Source organism: Stenella coeruleoalba, assembly GCF_951394435.1.
Source record: "Stenella coeruleoalba genome assembly, chromosome: 7".
In the NCBI taxonomy this organism is placed as follows: Eukaryota; Metazoa; Chordata; class Mammalia; order Artiodactyla; family Delphinidae; genus Stenella; species Stenella coeruleoalba.
The window spans coordinates 88,062,442-88,081,668 of record NC_137153.1 but is presented as its reverse complement, the minus strand read 5'-3'; the positions used below and the strand labels follow the sequence as shown (position 1 = coordinate 88,081,668).

Below are 19,227 nucleotides of genomic sequence, written 5' to 3'. Positions count from 1 at the left end.
TCTCAATGGAGACCCTTAAATGACTACATAGGTCACATACGCATGAAGCCAGCCCTGCATCTAAGTCTGTATCAACTGCAGTTATAGGAATACTAAAACCTTAGTTATCTTTGTCCCTTGAGCTCTAGACTAGGCATCTAGTAGGGAGCCACATGTTTGTTGAATGAAAAACTGAGTCTTGGCAGTTTTCCAAATCAATGAGAAATGCTTAGTTTTTCTGACCTATGGTCAGAACAAATTCTTACTCCAATGAATAGTCTGTTCATTATAATAAATGATGGATTCCTGTAGTACTGAATAGTTGCACATCACAATTCTGGCTTCATGGAAATTTGAGGCCACATATGGTGAAGATTCATTTGATTCATTCAACAAAAATTTATTGATCCTGCTGGGCACTGGGAATAGAAGAATAAATAAGAGTCCCTGCCCTCAAGGAGCTTATTGTCTGGCATGAGAATCTAGTGAGAAACAGCACCTCAGAATCTAGTGAGTAAACTTTCTGGTGTCTGGCATATTATCTGGAATACTCCAAATGTCCTGAAAATGTGCATCTAAAATTTATCAGAAAGCACAGTGTGGAAATGGAAGATGCAATGAAATTTAAAAGAAAATTCAAATATTCAACTTCTAATGTAAAAACCCTGAAATCTAAATGAGGAAGAAACTCGGGAAAGCTGAAAATTCTATTTTAAGTACTTTGGACCAGATTTAAATTTTTAAAATTATTTTATTATCTCTAGCATTTTCATTTATAGTGACATTTATATACACATGTATAGAGGAGGTGTGTGCATGTGAGATGTATTCCCTGGAGCATTTAATAAAACCCATTTTTCTATCACTAATTCATTTACAACTAAAAAAGCGGCATACAGGTAAATTTGAGACTTCCCTTTTGATAATAGTTTCCATTATCGTTTGAATGGAAGAAATTCTTATGAATTGTGTTTAGGGTATAAATTTCAGTACACTCTCATTTTGCACTGAGACTTAACTGTGTCTTTGTACAATGTGTGATAATTTAACCATGTATTTTATTTTTTAACCATATATTTTAATAATTACTGACAGTTCAATGGCATCAAAAATACTCAAGTCTATCTGGATTTTCACGGGGTTTTTTTTTTTCCCTCTGCACTCTTCTTTTTCCTTAAAAGCATGAAAGACCCCTGTGCAACTACAGAGCCTTTGTTTTTGCTTCCCTGTACTTTGGTACATTGCTTCTCCTTAATCTAGCAGCATCCTTAGCTTGTAGTATTTTACTTAGTGGCAACTGAAAAAAATCACTAGCTTGGGCTTTAACTGGGAACTATTATCCAGAAGGTTACTGTGAACCTGTCAGGAAGGTGGTGAGCAACCAAAAGAGCTGTCTCAGACTGTGCACCCAGAGCTCATCCAGCCCATTAGAAACTAAGCAGGCTTGGTTATCTCACGTCCCAGCTCATAACAGATGAACACAGCACATTAGAAGGAAGTGGGGAGCCTGTTAGAGGCAGGTATATTGATAGTGTGGCAGGAGACCACTATATAAGCAAAACAAACTGCTTAGCAGATACAAAATTTTTTAAATTAAAGAAAAAACAAAAACCACACCAGGAATCTGAGGCAAATGATTATATATACCTCGAGGCTGAGGGAATCACTTTATAATAATTAATATCAATTTGTTATAGCCCTTTACAATTTATGGATTATTTTACATACATCAGAGCTCATTAGATACTTGTAATAACACATGAATATAACTTTTACTTTCATCATGAAAAAGTGAATTGTACTGAGCATGCTGTTTAAGAAGAAGGCGGGTAGGTATACTGACATATCTGAAAGACTTGCATCAAAAATAATTACAAGTTTTGAATTTTGGCACTTAAGACAAATGCATTAATTATCCCAACATTAATATATATGCTTTCCTTCATGACCAACACTGTGTTACTGAATTTTCATAGCTCTCAGTGACTGCTGGTCATTAAATGGGGATGACTGTCATCAGTAAGTTATCAGACCATTTCTCCTGTTAAACACAAGCTTAACAGATTCTTATGGATGCCAACACCATATATTCTAATATGGGAAACACTAGGCTCCTAAAAGAGTCTCAGAGTGTTTTTCCTATATTGCACTTGCTAGAAAACAGCCTTAACAATGATATGATGTGATCTTGGTTCTAGACATAGGAGTGAGGAATATGTGATTTACCTTTTTCATGCTTGTTTTCCTAAAATTTTTGGTATAACCTCTTCCCGGGGATGTAACAAGGAGAAACAAAATATACATGCTCTTTGAGCTTCTGAGAAAAAAGACCACAGACATTTTCAAAAGATAAAAATAGAGGTCTCTTCTGCATCAGCCACTTCATTTTCACAATTGAAAATAAGGAACTACGGTATATTTGATGTTTTTAAACTCATTCAACATAGCTTCGCCATAAATATACTGTTCTGCAGAAAGCTTTTTAAAACATGTATAATTTATACTATACTTACCAACAATTATATTATCAATTATAATACATTTACCAATTATCATGATTAAAAATGACTAAATAAAATTTTAGAGTTAAAAACACCAGATTAGATTTTATACACTAGGTGAAATGGGATCTTGAAATTTTAAGTGTAATCTCCTCCAATAGTATGGCATTCCTGATGCCCTTTAATTCCTTGATTAATATCCCCTGATGACTTCCTGATCATGACAATACCTCAGAGAGGACAAAGGTTTTGTTGAGTTTGCTATTAATTTTTAATTCTCATCTGTGAGGCTCTGTTTTTGTATAAGGCTATTAATCCTCCATTTTTCTTTACTTTATAGCTACTTACCCTACATGAGGGTTTTTAGTTAGGAACGGACTGTATGTGTGCCCTGCAGTTTATGGCGTTAATTCTAATGGAAATTGTCTATCTTGTAAATGTTCTTTTGTATGGTGCAGAAGATGAGCCAGCTCTGAAATAAACAACTTCCAGAGGGTGTTAAATAAGTAAATTAACAGGCCAGTTTACCATCCTTTACAAACTAAAGGGCAAAATGGTAGAGTAGTAAGCACAGGCTTGGAACTAAAACATTGAGTTTGAATCTCAGTGCTGCCACCCCATGCCAGCTCTGTGACTTATGTCAAATCAACCTTTCTGACCTTCCATTTCCCCCAAAGTACATTGGTGCTCATGCCACCTACCTTGCAGTTTTTGTGAGAGTTACTAGTAAAGTATCTACATTATTTGACACATGATAGATATTCTTGAATCACGGACTGAAATTTATTAGAGTTGGGCAACATTTGGGCCCAGCATCTGACATGGAGCACTCTCCCAAGGAGATGCAATATATGGAAACTTCTTTTGATTATCAATACAACCTTTGTACTTAGTAGGTTTTTTTTTTTTTTTTTCCTGCGGTACGCGGGCCTCTCACTGCTGTGGCCTCTCCCGTTGCGGAGCACAGGCTCTGGACGCGCAGGCCCAGAGGCCATGGCTCACCGGCCTAGCCGCTCCGCGGCATGTGGGATCTTCCCGGACCAGGGCACGAACCCGTGTCCCCTGCATCGGCAGGCGGACTCTCAACCACTGCACCACCAGGGAAGCCCAGTAGCTTATTTTTAATGTCAACATTAGGTGTTTTTGTCTCTTTATTTTCTCTTAAATATGTGTTTTTAAGAAAGTTTATGGCAAACCTGTGTTTTCACTGTGGGTACTTTTTTTGATGACTAAAACATTTCCAATTTTTTTTTAACATCCATGGTAAGAAAGATCTAATTTTTAAAATTTGTCCTACAGCCAACATTATCCAAGTGAGATGTAACCTCTGTACGTGCGTGAATGGCTGTCTGGCAGGTTCTACAAAAAGTGTCATTTTTATTCATGTATTTGGGTTGCTTAAACATTTCTATAAGATTTAAAACACTTTTCTTCTTATGGCTGGAATTCTCAGCATTGATACTCCCATGCCTTCCTTTTTCAATCTACTGGCCAGTTTAAAGGTATTCACAATAATACAACTTAAAGACAAAAAAAGTGTTCATAAGTCATTGTTTTAACAGCCAGCATAATACAGTAGAAATGGCCCTGAGCAAGGAATTAAGAGACTTGAATTCAAGTCCTGGCTCTGCCACTAATTTTGCAGGATGACTTTAGGCAAGTCACTTAACTTCTCTCATTCATCTAATAACGAGATTGAGTCCATTTTAAGTTACTTTCTACCTCTAAAATTGCTTTTATTTGCTTATTTTTTTAATAATCAAAACACCTTCTGGGAGTTGTGTTAAGCACCTGATGGGTACAGAAATATTTACTGATGTTTAAGGTAGTAATATTTGAAGCTGTGATCCAGGAACCACCTGAATACAGATTACTTGGGGTTCGTGTTAAAAATACAGATTCCTGTCCTCTCCCTGGCTGAATCAGAACCTCCTAAGGTGAGGGCCAGGTTTCTCTATTTTTCACAAGCTCCCCAGTGATTATAATGCACCCTAATGTTTGAGAACCACTGGCCTAAGAGAATGTGTTCTAAGGGGGAAAAAGCTAGCATGTGGCTCAAATTACTCCAGCCTCTGGCAAATCTCTTCTCAGGACAGTCCCATTCCAAGTGGAGGAGACTAGAAAAAAGCTGCTTACTTCAGCAGAGTAGTCAGCCTTATGCCTGGCCCCTGCGTGATGCTTTGTACTTGCTGTGTTCCACAACAAAACACAACAAAAGGTCTTAGTCATGACACCCAAGTCACGGACCACCACAGTTATGACAACAGCTTGAAGACAATCACAGTTCTCCCTTCATAAATGGTAAGAGAGTTAAGCTCAAGGAAAATGAGAAAAACACAACGTTTTTACTCTCGATTTTCCCTCCACCTGTCATCCTCTGTGATTTAAATAATCTGGCAGAGGAAACAGAAAATCTAAGCCACATTGTTCTCATCACTCTGTGGCCAGATAGAAAGTATAATCTAATAAATAAATCCTCTTCTATACAATAGAAATGACCAAAGCCCATTCCTTCTCTTTTCCTTTCTAATGCTGTTGACAGGAACAAAATACCAAGTAAGGACACATGCTACAGATTTAAAAGTTCATACAAATAAACTACAAAGAGAGGTGGTAATTTTTTTTCTAGAATTTCACAACAAAATCCCTCTCACAGTGAAAAATATGTATAATTTTAACAGGAAACTTAAAAGACATTTTGCTGCAAAACTATAACATTTGTAAGAATAATGCCATTATCTGTGCTCATTATAGAGAAACAACAGCAACTTTAAAAGGCCAAGTATACTGATAAGATGAAATTTCTTTTCAACCAGTATGCCAACATCGAATAAAACATTGAATAAAACATAGGTTTTATTCAACACTAGCATCACGAGTTTCTCCTAATCCAACCAAAACTCCTGCCAAATGTCCACAAAATTCATACCAAAATCGAAAAACAGAAAAGAGAATTAAAAGAAAGAAACTTGACAAGAGCTACCATGCAAAACAACCAGCAGAACTGGAGTTCAGTGGCACAGATCAGCAGGAGCCTAGGAATGCTGCAAAAGATGGTGCTGCCTGGAGTCTAACTTGGCGATGCCCCTGTGATGCTGGACGACCAAGTACTCAGGTCACAGGTGTGTTCATGGACCCGTAAGAACTAGGATCTTGACCCAAACTTTTAAGATCTTCTAAAAAGAAAATACTTCACCTAAATTGAAGTAATATATAATTCAAACACCAGAAGAGTTCCTTATTTGATGTAAGTTGTGCCTAAAACTTTGGCTGATACAAAGACACCCGTCCACTAAGGCACCCGGAGGCGATCTGACAATGTGTTGGAGAGAACTTTGTCGTCAGTACCACATCATTATGAGAGTACAGAGAACGGATCACCCGCAGGGGACTGGCTTCTTTGGGCAAACAGTCAATAAGTTCACTGCACTGTTTGTCAAATCCCAACAAGCGAATCCCGTAGCCATGTGGGGAAGAAATCATTCGCCCATCAGGGCTGAAGCAAAGTTCTTTGATATAACCCCTGCCTACGTTGGCTTCTTCAATGTAATGAGTCAGTCGTAGAGAACAGCGAGGTGAGACTGGTCGCACGGGGGCTCCTTCTTGGAATTCATAGACACAAGTCCACTAGAGGGAGAGAAGAGAGACAAATCATAGAGCCTCATAAATGGAGTATAACCTTTAAAAATTGTGAATAACTATACTGTCACCTGTAACTTATATAATATTGTACAGCAACTATACTTCAACTAATTAAAAAACAAAAAGTTACAGAGTCCCAAACAGTGCTACAGATAATCTTTTTTTAAAAAAAAAAAAAAAAAGCTCCACAGAATGCCAAAGCTACAGAATTGTTCCAAGAAATCATTCAGATGAATGCTACCCCTCTCCCAACTAACAAAACTTGCAGGTCCCATACTGTCTTATCTACATTCATATCAAGGTTATTCTGTACTATGACACTTTAAAGCCTTTTATTCCCTGAGGCCACTGTGACTTCTGAAGTAATAATTCCCTTTTCAAGAATTCCTGTTACTCAAGAGAGTAACAAGAATCTTGATATTTTAGGGCTAAGACATCTAAGCCCTAGAGTACCTCTCTTCCTACACACTTCAAAGACTCTTCTCTCCTGTTAGCTGTGGCTTCTAGAGCTAGTGACTAGCTAGCTAGCTCTGGAAAGACTCCTGCTTTCCAGAGTAAGGAGAATCATAAGCTCATATAGGATCTTTTCCCCTAGTTATCAGTTCAGTCCCTTCCTTTCCCAAAGCTTTCCCTGGTTTTTAAAAAGAGAAAATCATAATACTCCATTGGCTTATAGCAAAACCTCCCATTTAGCCAGCTTAGCTCAGTCCTATGTTTACTATATAAGGGTTTTTTCACATTGAGATGAAGGAGGCAAGAATTAAGCTGGGCTCAATCTGAGCTGATGACTCCTTTAAAGTACTTCCTGCTTGCCACACACAGGCCAGAGAGGAGGAAGGATTTTGAAGGGATAAAGACACCGTGAGCACACATGGCAACGGCAGTTTGTTCAGTCAGCCCCATTGAAGGTGGAGTGCTGCTGCCCATACCTCCTGATCATCAGTGTTGCTTGAGCACCGAAGAAGAGTGGCCCAGCCTTTTGGGTGCAGCTGTAACGATGTGATGCAATTTCCACGGTCTCTCTCACCAGGAACTTCAGGGGTTAAGACTTCAAGACTGTTTCGTGGTGAAATTCCTGAGATATAAGAAAATTAGGATGTGGAATTTGTATTATCAAAGGACTAAGGTAGCTCATCAAAGCTTTGATTTCTGGCAGCCACCCTCATGCCTTTATTCTTTCATCTGCCCCTTATGCTACCACATATAAAAAACCATGGTGCCCTTCAACGTATGGGGTATGTGTCTTTGGGGTGGGTATGGGGGAAGGGGTATGACAGAACTAAAGAATCTAAGTTCCTGCAGCAGGAATCAACAATAACCTAACGCTAAGGCGTTAAAGCTGACTAGGAATCCTTTTGATTTGGATCTACATCTCAAGTTATGTGACATGAAAGGAATCTGGAAAAGTAAAAGACAACAATTCTCATCTCAGAGGACCTGATGCTCTCTAGTCCAGAGAAGGAAATACCTGGAAGCCGTGAGGACTGCCTTTATATAGATGAAAGATGTGTGCAAGGAGCAGGACTTATGGCCCCCAAGGACAGTGCTATAAACAACAAATCAATGTATAATTTTGGAGGTAAGAGAGGACAACTCACACAGGACATGTCAAAACAAGGGGTGGGAGATACTGCCAACTGTACATATTCCTGGTACTCTGCTATGGCCCATCATTTCTTTCTACCTGGCCCCCAATGAAATTGACTGCTGTAGTGAGCCATTGTTACAAATGGGAGTATGTCATATCCCTCAAGTATGTGGAGAACCACTTTCATACACATTGTAAGGAAGCAGCTTAGAAATTTATTATCAAGAGAAATATTTCAACACTTCTCTGCCTATAGGAGTTGCTTTAAAGATAATGAGCTGCCTCTGTCAGACCCTTCGTGAATTATTTCGCACTTAGATGTGCTATCTTCTTTTAAAAGCTTCCCTTAAGATTACTGCAGCATTGACAGAAACCTGTGACGATCTAAATTACATTCTCACAACCAAATTATACCTAAAGAATTATTTCACATGTGATTGAACCTTAACAACAATTTTAGAAAAAAAACGAACCCTATTTCAAGAATTTTGAAAATCTATAACAAAAGCAGAAAAGAAACCCATTCTGAATAAGTAAGCAGTGGTTTTTGAGCTCTGTTCCTTGGAGGTTGCTCAAGAGCTGGCAAAAGGGGGAAACCATACAGGGCCAGGGTGGAGATGGGGTAGGGAAGACTGAAGGGTCAAGGGCCTCCTTAATTTTACTTGAACCAAAGTTACTTCACTTTTATTTGTGCTACATCCCTAAGAATCCACAGGAGAAATGTTACGTATGTGGGCATAAATCTCTAAGAGGAGGAATATTTAACCTTAAAATGAGACATCATAGTCTTCAACATCCAGAGGACAGGATGGTGGATAGTCTATAGGTTTAGGTTAGGAAGGTCTCTCAAACCATTCTTGGAAGTAGTCAGGCAAAGTAATCAAGAATGCATTTATTGAGCACTTACCAGATGATGCCACCCAGGGAAAACACTAATTATAAGTCTAAGTATAGTCCTGCCTCTAAATATCTAGGTAGGAGATATGCTTATTTCCAAAAGGTGACCCAAAATTACAAAAATATATATATCTGGCCATCAGTCCATCAAGAGGAGAACAAAAAGTGCTGTAAGAGCTTAGATGTGAATTAGTACGGAGAGGGATGATGAGTGAAATTTGCATAGGTAGAAAGCATTTCAATTAAGGGGTGGATAGAACAGACTGAGCAGCTAGTTCTCCCAGATTGGCTGGGGAAAAACTGGCAAAAGTAGAGTGGGGCCAGATTATAGCTCTTTATCCCACAACCCCTCTGAGGCTGCCAGACATTGCTGAGATAAGGAAATGGCAAAGCAAAAAGCCTGCTGGGCTGGAACCAGGCAACTTTCACAAGCACCTGATAAACTCATCCCTTTATATTTACATAGCACTATCACATGCATAGTCTCATTTAATTTCTATAACAACCTTGATTGGAGTCTATATTTCCCAACTATTCCCTCTCCAAACTAGACCAAACTTAATCCAGAAAATAAAACTAAAGTTCAAATTCCAACAAAAATGTAAGCCCAAGATACTCAACCCTAGAGACTGGTTAGCTTTTTGGGGTTTTGTTTGTTTGTTTTTTTGGCCACACTGTGTGGCATGTGGGATCTTAGTTCCCCAACCAGGGATTGAACCCATGCCCCCTGCAGTGGAAGTCCTGAGTCCTAACCACTAGACTGCCAGGGAATTCCCTGGTTAGCTTTTTGAAAATTACTGAGGAGCAAGGAATAGCCTCATCTCTATTGGCTTTTATTTTTAAGGATTAAAATCAAACCAAAAAAAGCTATTTTAGAATCTGTATTCAAGATTATGAAATCCAACTTTTGACCTACCTTCTCTTTGTGAGGCTCGTGACATGTGTTTCTCAGAAGATGAATTAGAATCACTATGATGAGAAGGTGAACCAGAAACTCTAGGACCGGATGAACTCGACAAAGTGGTAAGATCTTGAAAATACAAAACGTTCCGACAGTAAAGCTAGCAAAACTCTGGTAGTGTCTCTTAACTTTTTAATCATCTACTTGAACCATATTGTTAAAGTTCATCTGAAACACGGCAAGTACATATCCACCTAAAAGTGGCCTATAAAAAAGACTGAGGTGGGCAAGATAGCTCTTTGGAATGTCCAATCTAAGGCCTAGTCCCTTTCTAAAACCCTTTTTACATCAATGACTTCCTTAAGTGAAATAAAAATGAAAAACCAAATAAACACAGGAACATCTTAGGTTTCCCATCATTTCTGTAGTGAAATGGAACAAGAAAATTCAGCAAGAATGAAAACTGAGCTGTTCGGCCTGTTGTTTTATGTTAGAATGGCATCCAAACAGGTCCATTACCGAGAACATGAACAGATCCTTCTTAAAGCATACCAACAACTTCTATCATCAGTACTGAAATTATGTGAATACCATCTTTGAAATGCAATACAAACTTAACATTGAAATCTGGGAAAATAAAATGAATATCAGATAGGTGAGTCTGACGTATCACTCCAAATAGCAGTCTCTATTTCACACTTTTCTTGTGGCCGCACATTTCTGTGGGGACTTCTTATTAATCTAATTTCTTTGGATGGTATTAAGTATCAGAATTACCTTTAGAAGACAGAAAACCTTCCTGGTTTTTAAGCAAAACATGCCAATTTAGACCTTCTAAATCACTACTTCTCACTAAGCTCACTAAGCTAAAGTTGATTATTAATGTTTAACCTAAAAATTTGAAATGAAAAGGACTGTACTTGCATATTAATGAAATCCCTTGCTTGCAAATAAGTTGGTAAAACTTAAATTTCTACTTTTAGCAGTGAAATTAGGCAACTGCAATACAATGAGCCCTGCACATTCCCAAAGGAGTCTTCAGAAGTGGCCCTGTGCATAGAGAAAGATTCCAACCATTTGAAGTTGATTTTAAACAACAATTTATGAACGTTATATTTTCCAAATGCTTAAGTATTTTTTTTCTGAGTTCTTGTTCATAAACACAATATTATAACTAATGAGTATGTTCCTATATCAGCCCTCTTCTTCCTAAAGGTAGATATAATATAGTCTCTATCATGTAACGTAGTACAGAGTTTTCCTGAGCCCCCATTTTGCTTAAGTCCAATGGAATTGGCAACAGGAAAAGGAACAGGGCTTTAGCAAGAGGATGTTTATAGGTCATGAGATAAGATGGCACCAACTACCTGTGTCTGGACATCTGAAAGTCTAGGATGCAATACAGACTTAAAATTAAAACTCTATATTGACTATAACTTAACAGCTCTGCTGGGTTCCAGAAAAACTTAAAAAAGATTGACAGTAATTTGGGCCATCACTAATTTTTGAGATAATGGTGATCTACAAATACTGATGAAGACTTTCTGGCTAGCAGAGGGCTAAAAAAATTTTTTTTAGAGTTAGAAGTTATTCTTCCTATATCATTTGTGAGACAGAGGCACAAATTAAAACTATGTCAGAGATACATGTAGATCATTATACTTCCTTACTGAGCTTTCCAAAGAATATCTTTTAACTTTCTTCCCTTCTTTCTGCTGTCATTCTCAGAATAGAAACATATACCATCCCCATGTCTGAGATTACTTAGAAAAAACTTTCTTTAATCAAAAAAGGAAAGCTTACCTGAACTTGATGTTGTTCTTCTTGCTCTCAGAATGGGATAGCTGCCTACTTCTAAAGACTTGGTTAAGTCAAGATCATGCAAAATCAAGAGATATCCAGAGGACGTTGAGATCAACATTTTGGAACAATCTGGTGTTAATCTCATTCTCATGAGAAAACGTGTGTGAAAGAATTTCTTATGTGGACACCCATCTTCTGTACACCTACAAAAGAAATCAAACCAACAAAACCTAGAGTTACCATAAATATAAGCATTCAGTGATAGTCATATTTTTGCCCTTCAAACTAGAATTTACACTTGATGTACACTCAGACTTATACATACGAAAAATTTTTGCTCACCATTCCTTCTTCCATCTCTAACTTTTTTTAAAGATTATTAGTTCTTTCTGAAGTATATTAAATAAAATTTTGTTGAGATAAACTCTCACTTTTTATAGTTCTGAAAATCTTTATTTCACTCTTTGATTAAAGGTTTAGCTGAGTCTATAACTTTAGGTTGATAGTTATTTCTTTCTGAATATTGAGGATAATATTCCAGTGAGTTCTGCCTTCTATTGTTGCTATTTTTAAGTCTACTATCAGTCGAATTGTTACTTTGGATAATTTTTTTTCCTTTGGTTGATCTTCTCGTTGTTTTGGAGTATTGCAGTTTCACTATGACGTGTAAATTTGGATTTCTTTTCATATATCTTCATTGGGATTCATTTGACTTTCTAAATCTTAAGATTCATATTGTTTATATATTCTGGAAAATTTTCCATCATTATTCCAATATTGCCTCTCACCTATTTTCTCTATTCTTTTGGAGCTCTAGATAGATATCTGAAACATTCCCATTTGACTCTCCTTGTCTAATAACTGCTCTTTCATGTTTTCTATCTCCTCATTTGCATCTGTTGCCATCTTGGTTTTTCAATATCTTTCTTAACCTGTTTTTTAAGCTGTGTCTGCTACTTGTTTTTATAGACTTCAATAGTTCTATTTCCTTACTTCTTTAAGTTCTATTTGGCTCTATTTCAAATCTGTATGACCTTTTGAATAGATTTTTATTCCTTGCCTATGTTTTTTAGTCCCCATTTTATTAACTATTTTTAAAACTGTGAACTTTGTCATCCCTACAGAAAAGTACATAAATAAGACATATGTAGAGTTTAAAGAAAAATGAACAGCTGTTATTCATCACCCATGTTAAGAGGTAGAACAATACCAGTACTTTAAAAGTCCCCTCTGTTCCTCTTTTCTGTAGCATCCTTCAGTCAGCATACAGTGCTTCAAGCATGCAATAACTTTTCTTATCTCTCTGAGGATATTTATAGGTTTTTAAAATTTTAAGTTTTCTTCTCCCTATGTAGTCTCTACTTTTTCCAAGATATCTCCCCATTTGTGTGAGTCTTTTCATAGAAACTTTTGTCAAATGTCTGATTATGTTTGGCTGTCTGCTCATAATTAAGAGTGGGGAACTAAAAAGCTGTCTGGGAACTCTGAGTGCAAGGGTAGGCTTGAGCTTCACTAAATAGGGTGAAGCCATTTTTTGAGGAACTCCTAATGTCAGTACCTTTAGTTCATTAACGGAAAGAACTTGTGAGGATCTCTAAATTCAATATTCAGTGTGCATATGTTCACTTAATCCCCCTGATTTTGGTAAGGTACCCAAGCCTTCAACTGTGTCTTGGCATCCTTTAATACAGATATTCTCTATTTTACCTCTTTAGAGAATAAAATTCAAAATTCCTGCTGAAATGCGAGGAGGTAAATAGCCCAGCAGTATGGATTAAGGGAGGAGATATAAGTTCTTAAATATCTTTCATTTGAATCCTTATTTTAGCTACCCTTTCTGTTACAGAATACCGAGAGTTGCCAGTTACTGTGATTTTTGAGGATTTTGTATAAATATTCTCAAGTTCTTAACTTTTTCCCACTGCCAGTTTAGGATTCAGCTTTCTTGTACTTACTAGTAAGTAAGTTTAAGTGAGTTGCTGAGTTGGTTGCCACTCATCTTCCTGCCTTCCAGATTTTAAAACTTTATTGTCATTCCTTCCTTTCCTATTTCCCCATCTTATGAGTTTATACCCTTCATTTTAAAATTTGCTTATATTTAATTTTAGAGGAATCTTTTCATCCATAGATTCTATTTAGGTCTTACAATAACTTAAATGAAATTTTAGTTTTCTCCATAATAGTTATACAGATCTTCTGTTGCAATTTATTCCTGTGTACCAACTAAATTTTTTTAAGAACATTTATTTATTTATCTATTTATTTTATTTATTTACTTATTTATTTTATTTGGCTGTGCCACACGGCATGCATGATCTTAGTTCCCCCACCAGGGATCGAACCTGTGCCCCCTGCAGTGGAGTCATGGAGTCTTAACCACTGGACCACCAGGGGAGTCCCCAACTAAATTTTTTAATTACTAAAAACTATGTACTTAAAAAAAATTTAAATTGTTTGTAGTGATATATAGGAACACTACTGATTTTTACATTTTGATCTTATATCTAACAACCTTAGTTAATGCTAATTAATTCTGGTAATCTGTCAGTAGAATTTCTAGAGTTTTCTATATAGACCCTAGGTGTCTAAAAACTGTGGCCTATGGGCAAAATCTGGATACTGCCTGTTTTTATATAAAAAGTTTGTTGGAACATAGCCATACCCATTCATGCATTGTCTATGGCTGCTCAGAGAAAATATAACACACAAAGCCTAAAATATTTATTACACAGTCCTTTATAGAAAGTTTGCCAGCCCCTGATACAGATAATCATATCATCTGAGAATGATATTGTTTCATTTTTTCCTTTCCAATCCTAATATATTCCAATCCTTGTTTTTTTTACTGCACCAACTAGGACCCTGCCTCCCTCCAACCCAAAACAATAGTGAACAGCAGTAGTAATAGCAAGCATGTTCTCCTTCCTGATTTTATAGAGAAAATGTCTAAAGTTTCACCATTTAAAAATGTGCTATAGGTTTTTAGTGCCTACTTTTGATCAGTTTCCTTCTATCTAGTCATCAATACAATCCAATTTTAGAACATTTTCATCACTCTAAAAAATCACTCTTGCCCATTAGCAGTCATTCCCTTTCCTACTCCCAGCCACAGATAACCACTAATCTACTTCCTGCCTATTGCTGACATTTCATATAAATAGAATCATACAATAAGTTGTCTTTTGGTTTGGCTTTTTCACTTAACTTTTTTGAGGTTCAGCCATATTGTAGCACGTAATAGTACTTTGTTCCTTCTCAGTACCACATAGTATTCTATTGTATCGATATACCACATCTTGTTCATCCTTTTACCAGTTGATAAGTATTTAGATTGGTTCTATTTTTTTGCTATTATGAATAACACTATTATAAGCATTCTTTGTGTGGACATATATATTCATTTCTCTTGGGTAGATATCTAGAAGTGGAATTGCTGGGTCATATGGCAACTCTGTGTTTAACATTTTAAGAAGCTGTCAAACTGTTTTCTAAAATGGCTGTACCATTTTATATTCCTACCAGCAATATATGAAGTTCCAGTTTCTCCATATTCTTGCCAATATTTGTTGCTGTCTTTTTTGTTAAAGCCATCTTATTAGATGTGAAGTGGTATCTCATTTTGGTTTTAATTTGCATTTCCCTTAAGACTAATGATGTCAAACATCTTTTCAGGTGCTTATTAATCATTTGTGTATCACCCTTGGTGAAATGTCTATGTCAGTATCTCGCCCATTTTTAAATTGGGTTATCTGAATACATATAAGTGAGTTAGAAGAATTCTTTATCTATTCTGGACACAAATCCTTTAGCAGATGTGATTTACAAATATCATATCCCATCCTGTAGTTTTTCTTTTCACTTTCATTTGTTGAACAGACTATCCTTTCCTGAACTACTGAATTACTTTAGTACCTTTATTGAAAATCAGCTGATCATAAATATAAGGGTTGATTTCTGGACTCAATTCTGTTCCCTTAATTTATATTAGACGTCTATCCTATGCCAGTACCACACTCTCTTGATTACTATGGCTTTGTAGAAATTTCTGAAATCAGGAAGTGTGAGTCTTCCAATTTGTCCAAAAAAAAGGCAGCTGGAATTCTGATAGGGATTGCCTTGAATCCATAGATTAATTTGGAGAGAATTGCCATCTTAATGATATTGAGTCTTCCAATCCATGAGCATGGAATGCTCCCTCCATTCGTTTATATCTTCTTACATTTCTTACAGCAACGTTTTAGTTTTCAGCGTACAAATCTTGTACTTCTTTTGTTAAATTCATTCCTAGGTATTTTATTGTTTTTTAATGCTATTAGTGGAATTTTTTCTTCATTTTTGGACTGTTCATTGCTTATGAATAGAAATACAATTGATTTTTATATATTAATCTAGTATATCTTATGACCTTGCTGAACTTATTAGTTCTAGTAGTTTTGTGAATTCAAGATTTTTTTTTTTTTTTTTTTTTTTTGCGGTACGCGGGCCTCTCACTGTTGTGGCCTCTCCCGTTGCGGAGCACAGGCTCCGGACGCGCAGGCTCAGCAGCCACGGCTCACGGGCCTAGCCGCTCCGCGGCATGTGAGATCTTCCCGGACCGGGGCACGAACCCGTGTCCCCTGCATCGGCAGGCGGACTCTCAACCACTGCGCCACCAGGGAAGCCCCAAGATTTTTGATATATAAAATCGTATCTTCTACATATGAAGATAGTTTTACTTCTTTCCAATCTACATGCCTGTTATTTTTCTTGTCTGTACTTCCAGTGCAGTTGTACTTCCAATACAGTGTTGTATAAAAGTGGTGAGAGCAGACATCCTTGCCTTGTTCCCAGTCTTAGGGGGAATGTATTTAGTCTTTCAACATTAGGTATGATTTTAGCTGTAGGTTTTTCATAGCTGTCCTTTATCAGGTTGAGGAAGTTCCCTATTATTCCTAGTTTTATCACAAATGGGTGTTGGATTTTGTCAAGTGCTTTTTCTGACTTTATTGAGATGATCATATATATGGGCTTTGACCTTTATTAATGTGATGTATTACATTGATTTTTAGATGTTAAACCAACCCTATCTATATTCCTGGAATAAATTCCACTTGGTTGTGACATATAATCCTTTATATATCTTGCTAGGTTTGATTTGCTAATATTTTGTTGAGGACTTTTATCAAATTTTTGGGAGAGGGATATTGGTCTGTAGTTTTCTATTCTTAATGATGTTTGTCTGGTTTGGTATCAGATTAATACTAGCCTCATAAAATGAGTTGGGAAGTGCTCTCCCCTCCTCTATTTACTGTAAGAGTTTGTGAAGGATTAATATTATTTATTCTGTAAATGTTTGGTAAAATTCACCAGTGAAGCGTTTTGGACCTGAGCTTTTCATTGTGGGAAGATTTTAAAATTCAATTTTTTTTTTTTTTTTTTTGCGGTACGCGGGCCTCTCACTGTTGTGGCTTCTCCCATTGCGGAGCACAGGCTCCGGACGCGCAGGCTTAGCGGCCATGGCTCACAGGCCCGGCCGCTCCGCGGCATGTGGGATCCTCCCGGACCGGGGCACGAACCCGTGTCCCCTGCATTGGCAGGCGGACTCTCAACCACTGCGCCACCAGGGAAGCCCTAAAATTCAATTTTAAACCAATTCAATTTCTTTACTTGCTATGTAGGTCAGTAGGTCTATAGACTTTCTGTTTGCTCTGGAGTCAGTTTAAGTAATTTATGATTCTGTAGGTATTTGTTTATGTAAGTTGTCTGATTTGTTGCCATAGAGTTTTTCATTGTATTCCTTTGTAATACTTTTATTTTTTTTTATAAAGTTGGTAATGATGTCCCTTCTTTTGTTTTTAATTATGAACAAATGTTGAATTTTATTCTTCAGTTGAAACAATCATATGGATTTTTCTATTTAACCTGGTGTGATAAATTATACTAATAGAATTTCTATTGATAAATCTTTTCATTTCTAGAATAAACCCAACTTGGTCATGATATATTTTTTTAAATTAATTAATTAATTTATTTATTTATTTTTGGCTGTGTTGGGTCTTCGTTTCTGTGTGAGGGCTTTCTCCAGTTACAGCGAGCGGGGGCCACTCTTCATCGTGGTGAGCGGGCCTCTCACTATCGCGGCCTCTCGTTGTGGAGCACAGGCTCCAGACGCGCAGGCTCAGTAGTTGTGGCTCACAGGCCCATTTGCTCCGCGGCATGTGGGATCCCTCCCAGACCAGGGCTCGAACCCGTGTCCCCTGCATCGGCAGGCAGACTCTCAACCACTGTGCCACCAGGGAAGCCCGGTCATGATATTTTGATTAATATCTTACAGGATCCAATTTCCCTTTTTTAGAATATTCGCATCTACATCCATAGTACAGACTGACCTTTCATTTTGAGTTTGTGTATCAAGGTCATACCTGAGGTAAGAATTCCATTTTTCTGGACTCTGAACAGTTTAATAAGATTGGAATGTTCTGTTTCTTGTAATATTTGGTAGAAGTCACCTGTAAAATTGACAGGCTGCTGTTTTATTAGTAGATAGGTATTTTCTTAAAAAATATTTATTTACTTATTTGGTGGCGCCGGGTCGTCGTTGCTGTGTGCAGGATCTTCATTGCAGCATGCGGGTTCTTTTCTTTCTTTTTTTAAAAAAATCTTTTATTATTATTATTTATTTATTTAGGCTGTGCTGGGTCTTAGTTGCAGCATGCGGACTTCTTAGTTGCCACACATATGTGGGATCTAGTTCCCCAACCAGGGATCGAACTCAGGCCCCCTGCATGGGAGTGTGGACCACCAGGGAAGTCCCAGTAGATAGGTTTTAATTGATTTTTTCATTTCTCTAATAGCTAAGGCAGAAGTGACAGCCCTGCATGAAAACTAGCCAGAGCTGATGCAGGTGGCAGTGCTGGAACTGGATCCTGCGATTACTCTGCTATGTAAGGGGGGCTTCAGCTACTAGATCATAGGGAGAGATCTTGAGGAAAGTATCTCTAGAAGAGGTGCCACGGTACCCAGAAGGTGCCAGGATATGACACGTGGGGATGATTCATGACAGTGACTATTTATCAATTAGTATGGAAGAAGTTCAATCTTTTAACAACCTTTTCAGCTGAACCAGTGCATAATGGTTAAATATCAGTCCTGGTAATAAGTCTATTTCAGGTTTTCTATTTCTTCCTTGATCAGTTTTGCACAGGTGTATTTTTTGTGTAAACTATTTCATCAAAGTTTTCAAGTATATTGGCAAAAGGTGATCTTACTCTATATTTTTTATTGTCTTCTTTCTAATTGCTGAGATTGTGTCCTCTTTTTTCCTTAATGTATCTTATCAGAGAAGAGCAGGCTTTTAAAAAATCTTTATTGTATTTCATTTTCTATTTCATTAATTTCTGCTTTTTTAAAAAAAGATATCATTTCCATACATCTACTTTCATCAGGTTTACCCTTTTTTATCTTTTTCAGACTTTTTGAGTAAGATGTTTAATTAGTTCATTAATTTTTAGTCTATCTCCTGATTTCACTATGATTTTTTTCTTTGATCCATTAATTATTTAGGAAGTAAGTTTATAAGTCTCCAAACCTGGGAATTTTTATTTACCTGTTGTTCATTAAACTGTACTGGGATCAGGGAAAATGGTTTGTGTGATAACAATTCTTTGATATTGGTTGAGACTTACTTCGTAGTCCAGAACATGCTCAATTTTTGTACATGTTCAAACTTTGCTTTAGAGGATGTATTCACTATTTGGGAGCAGAATTCTACATATGCCTACTAAATCAAGCTTATTAATATTATTAAAATATTCTATAGACTTACTAGTTTTTTGGTCTATTTTATCTATTAGTAAATGAGAGAATGATGTTAATATTTTCCACTGAGATGGAGATTCTCACTTTTTTCTTGTCTGTTTTTGCTTTTTATGGTTTGA

The 19,227-nt window shown here is 36.9% G+C and overlaps 1 protein-coding gene across 2 annotated transcripts in view; it reads right to left on the bottom strand.

Annotated features, from left to right (window-relative positions):
- Positions 1-332: 332 nt before the first annotated feature.
- Positions 333-19,227, bottom strand: part of DCAF10 (DDB1 and CUL4 associated factor 10) — a 56,521-nt gene continuing 37,626 nt past the window's right edge. For both annotated transcript variants that reach the window (XM_079925824.1, XM_079925825.1), the window contains 4 exons: positions 11,312-11,514; positions 9,524-9,637; positions 7,052-7,197; positions 333-6,107 (listed from right to left, as the gene is read on the bottom strand). In XM_079925824.1, coding sequence (XP_079781950.1) covers positions 5,739-6,107; positions 7,052-7,197; positions 9,524-9,637; positions 11,312-11,514 — 832 coding nt within the window. In that variant the 3' untranslated portion in view covers positions 333-5,738. The remainder of the gene's footprint in view (positions 6,108-7,051; positions 7,198-9,523; positions 9,638-11,311; positions 11,515-19,227) is intronic.